The sequence below is a fragment of the Crocodylus porosus genome, unplaced genomic scaffold (assembly GCF_001723895.1).
Source record: "Crocodylus porosus isolate Cpor-Errol unplaced genomic scaffold, CroPor_comp1, whole genome shotgun sequence".
In the NCBI taxonomy this organism is placed as follows: Eukaryota; Metazoa; Chordata; order Crocodylia; family Crocodylidae; genus Crocodylus; species Crocodylus porosus.
Window position 1 is genome coordinate 58,746,136 of NW_017728949.1, and position 19,818 is coordinate 58,765,953.

The 19,818-nt window shown below is 47.2% G+C and overlaps 1 protein-coding gene across 1 annotated transcript in view; it reads right to left on the bottom strand.

The window, feature by feature from the left end:
• The window catches only part of CLASP1 (cytoplasmic linker associated protein 1), a 254,819-nt gene that overhangs the window by 228,519 nt on the left and 6,482 nt on the right, over nt 1-19,818 (bottom strand). The window contains exon 2 of the mRNA XM_019553837.1: nt 9,946-10,432. Within this exon, the coding sequence (XP_019409382.1) occupies nt 9,946-10,140 (195 nt within the window). The 5' untranslated portion in view covers nt 10,141-10,432. The remainder of the gene's footprint in view (nt 1-9,945; nt 10,433-19,818) is intronic.

Here is a 19,818-nt window from a genome sequence, read left to right on the forward strand (position 1 = left end):
GATGATCTCCCGAGGTCCCTTCCAGCCCTAATGTCTATGAAATCTATGAAACCTGTACAACCAGAAAGGGTGCAATATCTGCCCTGCCAGTCTGAAAGTACTTTTTACCTTATTGATTTTCCAGCCGCCTGGGAATCCATGGTCTTCTAAAGCATGCGTCTGGAAAGTGACTGCATGATCCCATCAGCCAGCCTATTCAAAAATCACAACTTGTTTTTCCACTTTCTACAACCAGCACATCCAGAACATGGGTTAAAATTAGTGTTCTACCTTGTCCCCCTCCCGAGGCTATCACCAAAAGAAAACACTTGCTGCAAATTATGTTAGTTGTCATCTGAAGTGAGTTAAGTAGACTCCTTAGGAAAGATCTGTTTTATGGCTTGGATCAGGAGTCGCCTCTATTTTTTTGTCCTGAATATGAAGGGCTGAAGCCAACATTAAATCTGACCTAGTCCAGCTGCTACAGCTCCACTACATTATCACACCCTCCATGGCACTCCCCATACTGTTGATACCAATAGATAACAGCTTCACTAGCACTGGATCAAGTTACCCTGCACCAGTCATCAGCCTTAAAAACAGGCAGGCTAAGCTACAGGAACCCGCGGAAATGGGTGGGAGGAAAAATGACTAGACCAACTGGGGCACAAAAGTTTTGGGGAAATTGTTTTCCTCCAGACCCTGCTTAAAAACCAATGGAGGAGAACCCCAGAGGCCCACACCACTGGAGTTAGCTTTGCAAATGCAGGTAAGGAAAGCTCACTACAGCAGCTAGCACCCACGACGGAGCCATCTCCCTAACTGCAGTTTGCAGAATTGATCCATCTACACAACCTTACACGCTCTGTCTCTTGCCTGTTGCACACAAGGAGAGAGACCATCACGTGAAAATGGGCATTATTAGCTCAGGGACTCTCAGCCATAAATCCAGTTCGGATCTCAACATCTGTAGGCAAGACTCTGGGTGCTGTCAAGGGCCGGGCTCCAAGACGCATCTTCTTCACTGCTAAAGTCAGTGATTCTCCACCAGGATCCTGTGGCACCCTGGGGTGCCCCAAGAGCTTTTCAAGGGTGCTGTGGGGTGCCACATAATGCTAGTTCTGCTAGGTAGAGAAACACAATTTATAAGCTAAAGCCAGAAATTTTAAATAGGAAAGCATAGTGTTAAAAACAGTATGCCCTGGTGCCTTTCCAGGCTCTCTGCTACAGGAGAATTGCTCTATTATTTTCCAGGAGGAAAAAAAAAAATACAACTGAAAACTAAGCGCTGGCATGTCTCGATGGGCGCCTCCAGTTAACCAGGTTGAGAATCACTGGTCTAAATCCTTCATCTCTTGGTCTTCAGGACAGAGCATAAGATCCATCCGGGCCAGAGCTGGCTATGGATCCACGGTTCTGAGGCTATCAAGATTAAAACAGTTCAATAAAGTTACGTGCCTTTGTTCAGCACCGCTGAATGCAGCTACTTATAAGCCAGCCACCACCCCTGTTCCCACATGACAGAATCTCTTCTCCCCACGGGCAGAAGATAGTTTGAGGAAAGTGCCCTAACCAAAATGGTCACATAACCATAGCCTGCAGCAAAACCATTTCCTTACGGTTTCCTCTGCTGAATTTCAACCAAGCACAAAAGCGCAGTACGAACCATGAATATATGTTGACAGCAAGACATCATTCAGCCGCTTAAGTTCTTCTAATGGACACATCACATTAAAACTAAGCCGGTTCCATCTGTTCAACCCCGCAAACAAAAGACAAAGAGAATGTTATTCACGTACGCACAATGAAAACCATATGTTACAAGTAATGTAGATGTACATGTATTTTTCTTCTGTCCAATGAAGCAGGCTCTTGTCACATTTGAGAGTGGAAGACTGCTCCCTCCAACACACTGAACCCTTGTCATGGAAAAGACAAAGTTCACCCAAAGATTTTGCTGTGATTTTTTTTTATTTTTAAAAATGCGATATCCTGCAACTAGCAAAATCAACTGAGAATCAAGAAACCAACTGGCACAAACATTAACAGCAGGGCTTCCATATCTGTCAGCACTGCTTCTCACCTCTCTCCAATGCCACACGCTTCGGACTTTGTTAAAGCTGACGGAGAAACTTGAGTGCAACTACTAAGTCATTTAAAAGCAGGTAAGGATGTTTGATCAGCAATCAGACTAAGAAAAGGAACAACGTGAAACCAAGAGCTGCTTAAATAAGCTATCTAGTTTCAGCTGACGCGCAAGAAAATCAGAAGGAGGACCATGTCTTCTTCCTAAGTTACCTCTGATGTCTGCACGAGTTTGGAGATGACACTTCAGTTTTGTTGCAAATTTGTAACCTGCTTTGGAGACACCACTGGCAACCTTTGCTCCAACTTCCTCTGAAGCCTTGAAGTTAAGAATCTTTATTAGTTAGAAAAAACCTTCCATTGACAAACAGTTTTAATTAGGCTGTAATGGGCCTCAATCCTGTTTGTACACAAGTCCAGAGCAGAATCTCCCCAGAGGCTTTTTTGGGGACATCCATGAGGTCCATTTTGTGCCTTTCCTTCATTTCTCCAAGTTTCCTCCACCCAACTCCGACACGCTTTCATCAGGCAGTCAAAGCCTGCGCAGTGACACCCTTAACGACCATGCCGACTTAGCTGTTAGTATAGGAGACCACACATCTGGGCCAAGTTCCCCAGTGTCCTGTGCTATGAACTGGAAAGCGCTGCGTGACCCGCTTCCCTGCACCCCAGAGAAGGGACTTGCATAGACCTTGGTGCACACAGACAGATGCAATGCAATGCCACGCAAAAGATGGGAAGGAGCAATGGTCTCAAATTGCAGCAAGGGGAGTTTAAGTTAGATATTAGGAAGAACCGTCTCACAAGGAGGTTTAGGAAAACACAGGAAAAGACTACCCAGAGAAGTGGTGGCATCGCCATCCTTGTGGGGTTTTAAGACCCAGCTAGACGAAACCTTGGTTGGGATGACCTAGTTGGGGAAGGTCCTGCTTTGAGCAGGGGGCTGGACTATATGTGACCTCCTGAGGTCCCTCCCAACCCTCATTTTCTATGATACAGTAGAGATGAGTAGGTAGTTACGTGGGGGACGGTGATGGATGAACCTTAGGTACACTGCAGAACAAAAGGTTTGTGGCTTTAGACACACAAACCTTCACTGCACAGCTTGATGTGGCTCCACACCACAGCTCTGCTGGTGCAGAAGTGCAGTCTGGGAGTGACTTGCCTGTGCCAGCAGGCACCCATAGTCACAGCACTTGCACTAGCCAAACCACACTTGTGCTGGGGCAGCCTGCCCTACTGTGCGGGAAGAGTAGCTCTGCTCCAAGCACAACTTCGCCAGTATGGCTGCAAGTATACTAGGAGCTGATGGCCAGCACAGACCCCAGCTTGGTGTAGTGTGGCCATATCCGCCTACACAGGTGGATCATGCTGCTCCTTAGCTGAATTTTTTAATGCAGAAAACCACAGTCTTGCAAGCTGCTCTGCTCCACTCAAACCAAGTGGGTTCTGCTTGGGTGCAAGGAGGACTCTGTGCAGGCCACCTGGCAGCAGATACTTTCATGGGAATACTCTAGGGCAGGGATGTCAAAGACCCAGAATGGGGAGCCTCATCATCCGGCCCCTAGTGCTGGCTTTCAGTCTCAGTCAACTCACACAAGGCCCAGCCTTGCAGGCAGGGCCTGGGACACGAGCCACACGCGGTGCCCATTGCAAACACTCTGGGATCTGTGCTGCATATGGCACTTCCCTCCCCACCCACACCCTGACCCAGGTGGGGGCGTGCCACACATAGGTCCCACTCCAGGCAGTCAGATCCACACAGTACACGGCACCAGCAGGTGCCACGTGCAGTGCAGGTACCGAACCAGCTGCCCCGTGGCACAGTCTCGGACCAGCCAGGGAGTGGGGGCACCGCATGCAGCACCGTTCGGCTGGGGCAGGCGCTATATGTTGCACACAGCACCCAGTTTTGCCGTTCCTGAAGTGCTGCACGAGGCTGAGCCAGTTTGACACCCAAGCTGCATGCAATGCTGCAGGTGCTGCATCCAGCACAGGTGCCAGATTAGCTGGATCTAGCATGCATTTCATCTGATAAAATGAGAAGTTGAAAGAATATTTCTGAAATAAACAGCATGATGGCATCCCCTCCCCCCGCCTCCATATTTCGAAATGGAGGAACCACTTTTTTTTGGCTAAACCTAAAAAACAAAAAACCCACAAAACCTTTGAGCAAAGACCAAACTTGGAAGAATTAAGCTCAAGAGGCAATTTTTTTAAAAGATACAAGCAACTGAAAACATGAGCTTTAAATGGAAGCCATCATGCCAACTTAACTAGGGGGGCTACTGCCACTCCAGGGAAAGGGAGAGGGAGGGAGGAAGGGAGAGAGATTCTCCATAGGAAAAAAAATCCATTTTCTGCAGGAGAGGGATGCTCAGTTTACAGAGTAGAGATAAGGAAATGCAGTAGCTGATATCCATCTCCATAGGTTTTGCAAAAGTAGTGCTTGCAAATGGTTTGGCCCCAAGAACCGTAGAGAGTTTTGTGCTCTATTTATCCACAAGCAACAGCAATACATAATTCTCCCATAGCAAGCAGGAAAATGCGCTTTAATGATGACCTAACAGACTCACTTGAGAAGAGAAAATACTATCATCTCTCCATCATAACTCAATCCTTAATTCAGCCAATGACATTCCCTATGAAGATGCCAAATAACACCATCTGCAGCAGTAGGAAATGGGTAAGAGATTCCCCATCTCATTTCATAAAGGCCACAGATCTGCAGCTGGACACCCCAAATCACTTGAGTTGCTGCAGGCTCCATTTCAAAGTTGTACCCTAGGGAAGGAGGAAAAGGCCCCTCGTCCTTATACCAAAACAGGTGATGGTGCATGAAAGCGCAAGTTAGATAAACATTAGTCGGGGATGATCCTACCTTGAGCAGGGACTGAACTAGATGACTTCCTGAGGGCCCTTCCAGACCTATACTTCTCATCCCTGCTACCAAACCCCAGGCTTACAAACCTCCCGATCCTAGGAAGACTACTAGATTCACCAGTAATGTGCCCCACTGACATCTCGCTGTTACTTTCTGGAGCTCAGAGAGAGGGCCGTAAGTCCCCTTCCTTCCCCAATGATTTTCTCTGCCACAAACCCCAGTAGCAGATCACAATGCTGGGACACAAGGTGCACACCACCATGCTGAGCGTGGTCACAGGATCTGCAACCAACTATATGGCCTTGTCCCCCTCTACAGCTACAGCAAGATGCTGCAGAGGCAGAAAGCCCACAAGTCAGCATCTCCTAACTTCCCCCACAATCACCTAAAACAAGGTCAACCTCTTGCCTCTACAAATTACCCACAGAGCAGGTTGCTCACCAAGCTACCAGGCTATAGTAACTCATTCACGTCCCTCCTCGACTCCAGGATCCATGTGTGGGGAGCCAACGTTATTGCACGTATAACGTGGACCAGGACGGAGTGAGGCTCAGTCCAGGCCCTCATATTATACAAGGAAACATTAAGTCCCATCTGATTTGAACTAATGGAAACCAAAACCTCATACAGATTAAGCCATTTGGTTGACAAAGGACCTATTAAATGAACATACTGCAACACCAGCCTCCAAACCAACTACGCTAAACAATTTGCCTTTTTCCCCCCCATCTCGGTTGGTGGATTATTTCAATCCTCACCCCCAGTCATTAAAATAACCCTCTCTATTTAGCTACCACTGCTCCCACTGCACCAGGCAGGTCAGCAGCAAGTCCTGCCCACAGATAACTGGACGCTCTGGATAAATGTCACTCAACTACATTTATAAATGGTTGAGGATTTGAAAACTCAGCTGGACCAACCCTATTTCTACCCAGGACCCTCCCCACTGCAGCCCAAAGACCACCAGGAGGAAGGATAGGCTGCCAGCAACCACTTCCAAGAAGGGGAAACAAAAGCTTCCACTAAGAAATATAGAATATTAAAGGGGTTGGAGCAAGAAGAAAGCTGCAGGAAAGGAGCAAAAGCTGAGACAGCCATTGCTGAAGTGCAGAAACAATGACCTCCCTGCCTGGTGGTCTCCTTCAGTCTACAAAGAAGGAATAATTGCTAGAGACCCTGAGGAGCAGCTGATGGAGAGGGTTAAAGGCTCTCCCTGAATATGGGTCACCTGCATCTCCCTGGCTGCAGAGATTACAGGTGAGAAGTGAGGTGGGACCAGCTGGAGGTGATTCTTCATTATCAAGGAAGATAAAGGGGCAGCTTGGGGAGAGGGGGTACTGTTTGCCTGTGCCAGTGCAGGGAGCTGGAACAGATTAGCTGGGACCTGGCTTGGCTTCACATCAAGGTAAAAATGAAATCCCTGTTCTTCCCCTGGCTGCTGAGTGGATACTTGGGCCGAGAGGAATCTGCTGCTTATGTGATGGCTACTGGCTGGAGTGTCTTTGACTCGGTCTGTAGCAGCAGACAACTCGGGCCCTCTCCAGAAGACCTGGCGTTTGGGCTAGTTTCCTGCAAAAGCTTCTGCAGTCCAGGATGGATGTGCAGACCCGTCAGTGCACACAGCATGCAGGAGCCGGAGCATCCCACTCGATGGTCCCTGGAAAACTGAGCTACAAAGAACCACGGAGGTCCTGCAAGCGAAAGTTGGACATTTTCAGTGACGCCAAAACCCGATGCTCCCATATACCAGCCTTTCTGCGCTGTACTTTAGAGGCCTGTTGCTTCCCTTTACAAGGCAAGTTGCTAACTATTCACTGTCTATCCTCGGGCATGTTCATCAATTATTACCTCGAGTCTGGGTAGTCACCGCTGCAGCCACACTGATGGTCGTGCAGGCAAGATGGTAGAGAAGGGAAGGCGCCTGACATGCAATTCGCTTTAAGGCTGTTGCAACCGTCTCAGGAGGTCTCCTGCACTTGGGCATGGCAAGTGCTCCCAGTGAAAGCTGGGAGGCTGCAGCAGCCTGCAAGCAAACAGGCAGGGAGCAGGCTGCTGATTAAATGCCACTGGAGACTGTTTTGCTCTCACTCGCTCACGCATGACGCTCTTCTGACCTTTGAAGGCAGCACTCCACCCCTGTCCTTCGCCAGGCACTTATTCTCCTTGCCTCCCGAGCGCCCACTTGTTTTTGCCACATCCCCCCAAGAGACAAAGTAGTGGTGTGTGCACACCTGCTCCAAGGGCTTCTGAGATATTGTTGGTCTGAAAAAGGCATGGTCTCTCTTAAAACAAAAGCTTGAAGCTGAGCTGATGTTCATGCATCCCAGCAAGAGGGAAAGAGCTGCGCTCACCAGCAGTAGTATGCTTCAATTTTGGGCTCGGTAGTGTATAAACCCTTGTTCTCTGAACACAGATGCTGGGAGGACAGGAGTGCTGACAGGCTTAGCTGAAAAACATTATCACAAGCAGACCACAGCCCCAGGCAAACCAAATGCTCCTTCCGTGCTAATGTGGCTAGCTTTCTTGTTAATTAAGTGTTAGGGAACAGCAAATCTGCTTGTAGAGTCTGAATGTGGTCTCTTAGACGCTTCCAGATCAGAGGGGATGGGCCAAGTAGCAAGGCTGATGCTTTAAACCATGGCTCTTTCAAATGAGGCCCAAACCCTTCCAGTTTAGCTCTAAGGCAGTGATCTTAGGGCTGCAGCTCTTGGGTAGTGGATACACAGGCATGGCTGCGCAGAGGCACCCTGGCCAGCCTGGGCACTAGAAGCAGTCTACCTGTGCTGGAGTGGCATTATGCCCTGGCTAATTAGAAACTGGTCTGATTAGTCAAAGCTGGTACAGGTATCCCTGCATAGCAGCTGTACAGACTCATCTTAGGAGTCTCACGGGACTGCAAGGGTTGGATCAGAACGAGCAGCCCCCACTACGCTCACTTACACCTAGCGTCGCTCAGGCAGAACCGAACAAAGCAGCCCACATGTCTGCTCTTCCTCCAAGCAGCCAAGTAGTAAAAGCCAGTAGCCACCATAAGAGAAGACAGGCCTACCATGGTACAAGGTTCACCTGCCTGTCATGCTCTCCTAGTACAATGTGAACCCTATCCCACCGCAGCATCAGGAGAGCTGTCCAACTGTCTGGCTTTCATTCCTTTGTTTGAAGGACGGACCAGCTCCTTGCACGCCACGGTGCCAGAGACCCTGTGTGCAGGGCCTTTGTTCAACCAGCATAAATATATTCTATAGCTGATGTGTGTCATAAGGAGATGCCATGAATGCTCACCCTTAGTTTGCATAACAATGGGTGACAGCAAGTGTTGAAATTGCCCAATCTCTCACTTCACATTGATATGCAAATCTCTCTGCATTCTGTGAAGTTGTACAAAACGAGACTATATGAACATGCAACAAGCTCATTTACAGGGAAAAGTGTTGGGTTTTTTTTTTAAACTCCCTCCCTTTTCCCTACCAAAGTATTCTCCCAACTTTGGGAGAGTGCAAAGAGAGACACAGCATATTGCAAAAAAGAGAAAAAACAAACCTCTGCAGTTCTCCCTTCATACTCAATTTAACACATGCTATGCAACTAAAATAATGTGGGTCACTAAATTCTCTGCACATAGCAAATGTTATGGCAATTGCACATTTACGGTACTTGTGCACCTCCAAACTCTGCAATGCTAAGGTAGCACGATGCTCAAGGAACCAGTTAGCCAGAAAAATGCATGTTATGCATAAAATCTTCCCCGTGTATGGCTGGCTGACCAATGTGTTTTGATGTACCATGTGTTCAGGATTGGACACCAATGTGTCCAGGACTGATCTTTGGGTAGCTCCTGTACCATCAAAGGTGACAGGAAGTTCTGCTTCCTGCTGTGATTGCTCACAGACAGATCAAGCACCCAAACCAGAATTGAAGAGGAACTACAAACAGCATTTAAAAAAAAAAAAAACCAGCAGGTTGGCCAAGTACATATGGTCTGGAGCAGTATTGACCAGGCCAAGTGAAATGGAGATGTCACCACTGAACTGTGATCACCTGCAACCGGTACTCCAAATCCTCCAGAATTCCCCTAGGCAGAAGTCAGGGATAACTTATTCAAAGGTCTGTATCTCTAAAAACCATTTTAGTCTCCTAGAAAAATCTCAGGACTCACAAGAAGAGAACAAAATCCTCTACTTGTCTGCAACAGAAGTGGTTACGCTTCCCAGCCTGCCTAACTGATGCAACTCAACCACGAGCTAAAAGACCTCTAGCCTTGCCCTCTCCTAAGAGCCCCAACAAGGAAGCCAATACACATTGCAATGGTAATAGGTCTTGGATTCTTTAGAAACACATCATTACACACTGCCCTTGACCAGAGGTGACTAACAATACTATGTTGTCAGTGAGAAGGTTGCTTTAAGATCAGTCAGCCACTGCACTTGTTCTCCAGCTATTAAAGAGAACTAAGTTGCTGATTTTTTTTTAAATAATAAAATAATTACGTTGCCTTTACCAATTAACTTAAACACTCACCAGCTGTTTTGCACCGCAAGCGTAAAAGAATAGTGGCAATTCACTACATATTAAGCAGATTATATTGTGAATTGGTATGGCAGACACTCGCTAATCCTTTAACCAAAAGAATTAGTGGTCATGGCGCCATCCAACAGGTGAACAAACTGTACAGAGAATCCAGATACTGCATCACAAAATGTAACCTAGTCACTTAATTTGACAAGCTTAACTACCACTTAGAATTCAGTTTTAATCATGTGACTGCGGTTTGTAATGACATTTTAGTACCAGGATCACCGATTCAGCATACTGACTGAGAAATGGGATTAAAAAGGTGTGTTCAGTCTGGCTATTGGACTGAGAGGTAACAAATTAGGCTGAATGAAAGTTTACTATATGCCTTTCACTGACAGCAGAATTAGTACAAATAAGGCACTGTCGCCAACCGGCTGAAGAAACATCCGACTCCAGTAGCATCTCCACAAGTAAAATCTTACCTTATAATTGCTGGAATTCACCCAAGAAGTGGCAAGTCCGTCGACCATTTTATCCAGCATAGTCTGATCGTGTTCAAGATCAGCAGACTTCTGTTTATCCGAGAAATAATCTATCAACTCTTGGCCAACCTGAAGTCTCTTGCCAACGTCCTTCTGCAGCACCTGTGCTAAGCAGTACTCCATAGTGGGCTCCATGGTCTCTTACAAATACACCACCAGTGAGAATGAAGCTAGAGGGCAGCAGGTTTGAAAAATCCCTCTACAAATGAATCCTGTAGGTTGCCTCTTTGTTCGATGAAGGTTACTGAGGGCCTGGGTTTCAAAGATGCAATTCTGAGAATGCCAACAATGCACCATGTGTGTCTGAAGAGCAGCTGGCAGGATATTAAAAGTCCAATTTAAATAACTTGTAAATAGATAAAGCAGAGAGCAGGGCAGCAGTGCTGTCTTACTGGGTCTCAGATAATTCCCAATTCAGCAGTTCATTCTGCAAGAAATGAAAAAGGACAGTATTATAGGTTACACTGAGGCATGGAGCAAAATCAAAAGCATGTCACTAAATAGGTTATTCATGGGAAGGCTGGGAAACTGTAATAAACTGGGTACAAATGGAGTAGTTCTATTTTAAGGGACAGCATTAGGTAGGTCAGGATAAAAGCCTTAGTTATGCTTTAAAAAGTCCCCTCGGAAGCTGCTCCAATGACAAACCCAGTACATTTGGGCTTAAAATAAGGGCTGATCAGTACTCAGCATATTCACTTAGCTACTACAGACACTGTCTGTCCCCAGAAGTAGGGAGATAATCCTTGTGGGCCATCAGCCACTAGGAAAAAAGCACCCACTATAGAAACAAGTACAGAAAACAACTTGGATCTCCATTTGATTTCTAGATTTTGGCACTCCATGGCCTCCGTAGCGGGATCTTACCGCAGAGCCCATCCAAATGTCAGTAGGACCCTGGACTACAAACAACTAGTTTTGTTAGCGAGATGCTCGCACCATTTCCAGGGGTCAGACTAGGATGGACCAGATTACAGCTTGGTTTTGCACACTCACTAACAGCGTGCAAGCCTAGGAAGCAGCATTCACTTCTTATGCATGTAACGTTTAAAATGTGGCTTAGCTAAAAGTGTCCCCCTAAAACCAAGGGAAGCATAGCCCCCTTTGTGTGGTGCCAAATAGCTTGGGCATGACACCAGGTGAAACCAGGTGGTTCAGGGGGTGGAGCAGGGTGGCACGCATCAGCACGATAAATCAGCAGCACACGTGCTCCAAGCACACCAGTGCCCGACTGGAACCCGAGTACCTGCATTTGCACGCACAAAGCATCCTGCTAGCTTAACTATGCTTCCTGCTCACGTGTTGAATGGATAAGCCAGGACTAGGCAGGGCATGCCCTCGTGCCACGCAAACCTCCCCACACTGATGCTCGCGGCAGTGTAACACCAGACGGCCACCGGCTAACAGAAGAGAGGGTGGCAGTCAGCCTCCCACAGCCACAATTAATGGCAGGAGGCAGCCCCACCAGACAACCTCCAGACAGGAGATTTAATAGCAGCCTTCAACTCCCTGCAGCAGGGTGCAAAGAGGCTGGATCTGGACTATTCCCAGTAGTGGCAGAAAAAGGAGCAATGGGCTCCAGTTGCAGGATGGGAGGTTTAGGTTGGATATTAGGAAAAACTCTCTTATTAGGAGGGTGGTGAAGCACTGGAACAGGTTCCCCAGAGAGGTGGTGATAGCTCCACCCTTGGTTTTTAAGACCTGGCTAGACAAAGCCTTGGCTGGGATGATCTAGTTGGGGACGGTCCTGCTTTGAACAGGGGGATGGATTAGATGCAACCTCCTGAGGTCCCTTCCAATTCTCATGGTCTGTGATACAGCACCACTTCTTTTAAAAGCCAGGATAAAAATCCAGCAGCTTGGGGTGCTTTTTTCCCCTCTTTCTAAAACTCCCCCAAGCTGGGACTCTACCCTGCACTTTCTGCACCAGCAGCAGGGAAGCGGGTCAGGGTCAGCCAAAGGGAAGAGGCAAGGGCGAGGGCACAGCAAACAACTGGAGCAAACCCAGAGGCACAAGTTCACCCAGACCAAAAGCATCGGAGAAGCAAATCGAATGGCCTTCCGATTGAGCAAACAGGCCCCTCTGCAGTCTGTTCCCTTCAAGCGGCTTCTTTAATCAAAGCACTACAAATCTGATGGCAGATGAAATGCAAAAAGGCTAACGCAGAGAACTGAAGCATGTCTTTCCCAGCACAGACTGTGTTCCCCCCCACCCCCTCCTCCCAGATGGTTATTCTAGTTCCTCCTTTTTTGGCTAATTTACAAGCTGCCGCAGGCAGGCTCCAGATTTAATCTAGTAACTCACCTGCCTTTCCTCCCCCCATCAGAGGGAGGATTTCCAACCCCACCTCACAGCACCGGGACTTGGGCTGGATGGGCCCCTGCCTATTTTTCCCCTAAGACGGAGCAGAGCCCTGGCATTCCCTGTGCACAGTTCAAATCCAGTCCCAGGCAGCCGTAACCAGAACCCGTGGCCATTTACATGCTCTTTGGGGTATTATTTCAAGTTCTACCTGTGTATCAAAAACCACCGCTATTAGGGAAACGGCCCAGGGCCTGCTCAGTGCTCGAGACTGACCTCCCCTCCCACCCACTACAGAGAGATGGCAGTGCCAGGCGGGTGTCATGCCGTGCTAAGAGTTTGCACTAACTGTGCCCTGAACCTTTCTCATTTCATTTTTAAATGGACGATTAAGATGCTACAAATCAGTGTCACAGGGAAGGGCAAGAGATGGGTTTTCAGCACCATTTTGCAAGGCAGTAGTAAGTGAAACCCGGTGCCAGCTGTGCAGCTGCGGATTTGATGTGCCCCTCCCCGCTGTGAGCCCACTGACACTGAAGGCTTAAAAGCTCCACCGCTAACCCGGAGATCTCAGATGTTAACAAAAAAATAATAATAGTAATAATAATAAAATAAAAGCCTGAGAACGGACTATAACAAATATGCAAAACCCCCAGGGAAGAGCCCCAAAGCTAAGCACTTAGTGGCAAAGCTGCTAGAAGCTGTCCTCCCCCATGCTTCAAGACGGCCAGTTCAGGGCACCTACCCAAGGCAGTTACCTTCAGTCCCCCTTCGGTCTGGAAAGCCCCAGGTCAAGCTTTTCTATTCAGTGCAGTACATCTGTGACCTTCTTCCTCTAAGGATTATCCTCTGCTCCCCCACCCTGAGTTTAGACAGTGATGGATTTGTACCTGGGCAATGGGCCCAGTTTTGATTTAAGCTCTAAAGTTGTTTTAAACAGGCCATCAGCCACTTCAATAAGAGGCTGGAAAGAAGGAATTCTAGTCGATATTTCAACCTAGATCCAAACAAAAATGACGGGCAGACCTTCCCCATAACCTTAAACCTCCACACATCCCCAGTTTCATCGTTAAACGAGGCTATAAGCCTGCCCCCAACTGCCTGGTGGCCTGCCTCGCCGATTCAAAGCACTATGAGACAAGTCACTAGGGTGTAATGCAAAGCAGCCTTTTTCACACCTAAAAGAAGGGAGATTTTCCTGTTTTGAAGGCCACCACTTTCTCCTGGGGTTTTACAAACAGTCACCACCAGAGAAGCAATGGCAGCAAGGCAGCAGTGAGCAGGCCGATGCTGGTGGTACTTTGTCTGGAAATCCCCCCTCGACTCGTATAGCAATTGTTCTAATTTCCTGGCTTTTGAGAAGCAACACGTGTTGTTTTTCTTTCTTGTTAACTGCATCAGAGGAGAAAAGGGATTTTTTCAATCGTTTCCTCTCATTTTAGAACCACGACTGAAAAGCTCTTTAAATGATGGAATGTGGACTAATGCTCTTTTTCCTCCCTCTACTCTTATCTTATTTGGATTAAGATCAGGAGTGAATGCTTACCCACAACCCTTCTGGCAAAAATCCATGGGTAGGCTCGTCTGAAGGAGTATTAGCTGGCCACACTGTTCCCCAAGCCGGGAAGGGAAACCAGGCTTCAGAGCCTAAGCGTCTGCTTCTTCGACTGCCAGCTCAATTGTGACATAACTGAAAACAGCGCCTTTTGTTGCAATGGTCCATTATTTTAAGCTATTTCATTTTCAATCAAGTATTCTTGGAACTGTTGCTTAACCGACTGTAAAACTTAACACTTAAGAGTATTTTAAAAGGGGAAAAAAATCTCTCTGCTCTGCTTGACCATATCTATTTGTCTGCTCCAGGTTGAAAGTCAATCTAAAAGGTTAAGCAAGCACAAAGCTTCCAAAAGGACAAGGATTTTGCATACAGAATCGAGGAGAAAGGGGTATAAATTGCTACTGAAGACAAAGGCAGCAACAAAGAGTGGATCCCAGCATCTACTATTAGCTAATAAACCCCTGCTCCATTTTATAGGACTTGCAGTCAGGTTAGCAAGCAGCAGTCACCATGCCTCCCTCTCGTCCTCAGTGTCGACACTGGCTAGCAAGCGATAAATCCTCTTGGGAAGGCCGTATCACAGGTAAGCAAGTTGATCCTCCGAGGCAAGGAAGCATACGGCAGCATCCCCTGAAATCCCACCCCTGCAGAGCCGGGAGGTTTGGCTGAGCAGATGCTCTGGCTGAGCCTCGGCCCCAGGCATCCCTTCTAGCCCTGCAGGACGCAAATCCTACAGGCGGAGCAGGCAGCATCGCAAAGAACCAGCGACTTGGGGAATTTTTAGAGCTTAAGATTTGAGGCTAAAAAAAAAACAAAAAAAAACTCTTGCTCTTGGATGCGCTCTTGTCTTCACAAGCCAGAAACCCCATGGTGTAGACTCTGTGTGCGTCTGCAGCCTTCACAGTTTTGAAAAAATCAAACACAGGACCAGATGTAACCTGCCATTTAGAGCCTCTCAGTCTGCTTTCTGGAAGACGGACGAGACTAAATCTGACCTTTCTAAACCAAGTGTTGATAGGATGACACAAAAGAGGTAGGAAACAGGTTTTTGCCAAAAAGTTCCCAGTTTTGTTTGTCTTAGTATCGTACCTATGGTACATTTTCCAGCAAGACTAACCTAGCAGAAAACCACACACATCAGATTGACCTGGTTTGAAAAGTTTAGGGTCAAAACTGAGTTGACAATGAAAGCCGATTTCAAAAAAGCTAGAGAGCGCAATCTAACACCGACTCGGGCACCGACACCTAATCAGGACACGTCAGCCTATGCACACAACGCTGCCCTGCCCACAGCAAACCCATCTGTATGTGGCTCAAATTAATCCAAATACCTATACGTAAAAACTGAAAATGCTGTTGTGGAAACCCGAGATATCAGTAAGACAATGCTGAACTGGATGTCCCAGATGATAAGAACGTTTTGCGGCGCTCGAAAGAAACCCCTTCTCACCTGTGGGAAGCACAAGTCTTACCTCGGAAACTGAAATTCTGCAGGAATGGATCAGCTTTAAGTGAAAGCTTAAGGCACATAAGCTGTATGTCTAGTCCTCGTGACTAGGAAGGAAACCTTGTGCATATAAAACAGATGCAGTGCTCCCTTCCCCAGGGCTTGTCTACACAGGGAGCAATTTTCGAAATAGCTGTTCTGCTGAAGTTCACGCCTGACCTTATTCTTTCATGCATAGCCGAGGCAAACCCTTCATGTGCAGACAAACTGGTGCTAGTTGGGGTGTCCCCAGAGGGCTGTTTCAGGGCCCCCAGGCTGCAAGGGGACCGAAAAGCCCATCGCAGTTTCATGCTGCTACTCATGCAGCAGCCAGGACAACGAAGGTGCTGCTCCCGGACCTCAGGTGCCCACCCCTGCGTGTACCTCTAGCTGGTAAATTTTTAATTTTACTCAACTGTCAAACCCTGAACTGCTGATTCAGGGCAACATTTGCGTCTTGAGACTCCTTGGCCACAAGACAGTACGGCGGTTGCATTTAATTAGCTCGGTAGGAGAGATCCACACACACCCTTCCCCCTCCTCCCCCTTTTCACAGGATATAGTTGCTGGTAAACTTTGAATTAAAGATTAGCTCAAGCCATGTTGAACAAAGGCCTCTGACCCTTAACTTTCCACAATAAAACCAACTCCCCTCAAAGAAGTTTCCACGCTGTGAATGCCCTGCTATAATATCAGCCTTTTCATAGGCACATCCCTCAGGCAAGGGGAAGGAGAGGTGAAGAGAGTAGGGTAGGGGCCTGGGTATGGGCCTTGGGAGCCAAACTCCCTTAAGCCACAAGTTCAAATCCCAGCTGAGACAACACAACATGGCCGGGAAGGCAAGTACTGTGCAGACCTCTGCCTGTTCCCAGGGGAAAAAGAAGAGGGGCCATTAGCTGCTAGGCCATGTACCCTGGCTACCAGCAGTGTCTGTACTACATGGAGCCTGGGAAGCATTTTGGGATGCAAACTTTCTCAACAGTGGGAGAAAACATCAGTATTGTCTTTATCTTCACATAACCTCTCTCAAGGAGTTGTGCAAACACTAAGGGAAGCACAGGAGGCAACGCAAACACCAAGTGCTCTACCTGGAGCAGAAAGTGTCCTTTACTAGAGAGGACGTCAGGAATCGCAGCTTTTTAATATTTTGCAACAGAACAAGGCTTCTCCTTTTACATATCAAACCCTCATCCGAACACAATAAACCTCCTGGAACTGCCCCGAAGTTTACAGTAAATCAGTGATAGTCGGATCGTTTCAGGCTCCTATTTTTAAGTCAAGATTTCCCTCCATTCCCCCAAACTAAAGAGTAGAAATCTCATTTTAAGAGCAACAAGTTAAAGAAGAGAGGAAAGAAAGAGAAACAACGCTTCTCTAAAAATATGCAATGCCTAAAATTGCTGCAACAGCAGGATTAAGCTTTTTCCAATTTATCCTCTGCTTTTGACAGCACTTTACCCTGAATCCGCTTCAGCTTCCCTAAACTCACAGATTGGATACACATTTTCCATATTTCATACAGCACAGCCCTCACTTTCTTAATGGGAAATTGCAAATGTAAATCCATATAAGCTAGAAGTATGCTTAAATCAAGCTGGGGCTGCACAAGAGATTCCTGCCAGCAAAGTTATGTCTGACAGTGGTATGAAAGGACTGATCCCGCTAAGGTAGCCGTGCCAGTAGGACAACGTACTAAAGATCCAGTTACACTGGCAATGCTGGGCCTTTACCAATGTAGCCTGCCTTGTTTCGGGTGGGAAGGACCTTACTATACTAGTAACAAAGGGCAGCTCTACTGGCATAGCTTCATCTAAGTTAATTGTGCTGTACTGGCACAGCAAGCTTGGAAGTGCCACTTGTAGACACAGCCTTGATGTTTAGAGTTCACCAAACTGATGGGTTCCCCCCTCCATACTACTGTCTACACTGGGAAAAGTTTGAGAGACTTCCCACTCCTGTAAACACATGCTCATTCCCATCTGTTAATGTTGGGAGCACTGCCATAGACAGATCACTGGCTACCCCTAATTTTTTAAACCCATTAATCTTACCCTGGGTAAGTATTAGGTGACTCTGCACTTGAAGTATGGACAGCAGCCACAAGCATGCCTATGCATGGGTTCCTCATAGTTTCAGTCTCGTGACATTAGGGGAGCTGAACCAGATGCGACTGCAGGATAAGGTTTCCCTAGAACAGATGAGGCTTTTTAGCCACCGATGCAGCCCCCGCAAACATAGATGCCACCTAAAGCAGTGTGGAATAGCGCTGGTACACATGATCCTAGATGGAAATAAGGTAGGCTTTAACCTGCGTAATTCAGTCACCCCAGAAGTCTGCACCAGTATACCAAGTACAGAAGCCTACAGCTCGGTCTGCAAGGTACCATTCAGCCTAGTATTTATACAGGAAAGAAACTGCAGCAAGAAGTTATTTGCATGATCTTAGCCTTGTCTGGTGCCACTCTGACTGAGCTGGAACCGTGCTAGGGAACGAGAGCTAGAGTGACTCCACTTCTGCAAGGAAGGAAACCAGATATTTAAAAAGCCTCAGATTTCCCATAATCATCTTAAAAAGAGATTACATTCATAAAACTAAAGCCCATCTGGAAAGCCCTTTTGTCTGGAAAAGGCAGCTACAAGTCAAAGACAAAAGCACTTCCTCTCTTGAATTCCCTAGATGCTGGTATCCAAACGGTAGTCCATGAACCACCAAGGCATTGAGAAAGACCTCGCAGCACCAGCTCCCCACTCCTCTTTTACCGTGTTAAGAGCAGAGAAAAAGACATGGGAAAAACAGGGAGTTGCCAAGACATCATTAGCAGATCCCGTGCCAACAAAAAGGCATTGCACGCAGTCGTCAGTGGAAAAGGAGACTGCCCTTGCCACCAGTGTTTGTTCGAGAACCTCATCTTTGTTTCTCTTCCAGTAGGAAGTTAAGTCCCAAGACTGAGATTTCATATGGACAGCGGAGCAGAAACTGGCTTACTATTCAAATCATGCAAATGGTCGAGGACAAGGGCAGAAGCTAGTCATAACACACCTGCCTTTTACACATGAAGAATTAAAGCACAGTGAATCCATGACTTGGCTAAGTCTGCCCCAAAGCCAAACCAGAGGGCAGTTCTCCCAAACCCCCATCTGATGCCTTCCACACAAGGCTATCCTTCATCTGGGATGCATCTGGACAGCTACAAGACTGGGCAACTTGGGAAGAAGATGATGAAATAACTCAAGATGATCCAAGATGTAACATAAAATCAAGATCATCTCGTTTTAAAGAGATCCATGGGTGCTACTGAAACTACTGTAACTCTTATCAAACCTCTACATGCTGCATGTCCTTACTGCTGCATGGTAATAAAGCAAAGGAGACAGACCCGAAGGTTGAGAAGTTGGTTTGTTTTCATTTTCTTGTTGTGTACGAGTAAAATAAGCTTTTGTTGCGTGAGGTTTCTGGAGCATGCAACTTTTCATGGGTCTAGCCCCAAGCAAATGGGAGAAGAAAGTATATCATACCTTGGCTACCAAATGACCAACAGGACCTGGAGAATAAGCCCGGTTACAAGAAGTCGGAAGGCCCTTCCCTGGGTATAAGGTTGCCAGAAAGAGTGACCCAAAGGACTCAGTGTTCACAGCATGCATGAGAAGGAAGGCTATAACCAAATCTGAAGATGCGTAAGAAAAGAGCCAAGTTTGCTTACTGTCTTCTGGGTTGTTTCCCCAAGTCAACTGCCATGGAGCTATAACTTGCTGAGCAAAAGTTATTGGGAACTTCCAAATTAACAATGGAGAGAGAGGGAGAGAGCAAGAGCACAAGGTGTTCAGCTTGGGTATCTCCTAGATACAGCTGTTTAAATTGGTTTCCTACCCACATCTGCCTCATCATCCTGAATCTGCTCTACCTCGCACCTGTCGAAGAGTGCAAGACAACGCGATGAACATCCTTCCTGCACTTCAGCTGTTCCCTGCCTGCACGTGGACTGAAGCTGCCCCCCTTTCTTCATAGTAAGCAGATTTTAAACCACAAAAAGGAAGGTTACAAAATGAAACCTGGACAAACAACTACGGGGGAGTATAAAAGAGTATTGCTCAAGCATGCAGGGATGAAATCAGAAAGGACAAAGTGCAACTGGACTTGCAGCAAGCAAGGGGCATGAAGGGTAACAAGAAAGGTTCCTACAAGCAACAAGAGGAAAGTCAGGGAAAGTGCGAGTCCCTTACTGAATACGGGAGGCAGCCTAGTGACAGATGATGCCGAAAAGGCTGAAGCGCTCAATGCCTTCTTCACCTCAGGCCTCACAGGCAAGGTCCATGCCCAGACTACTGCACAAGGCAGCACACGTTCGGGGAGGAGATGAGCAGCCAACAGTGGCAAAAGAACAGGTTAGGGACTATTTAGAAAAGCGGGACATGTACAAGTCGGGGGATGACATAGTAGGGGACCTACAGATCGGTAGCCATCTGGGG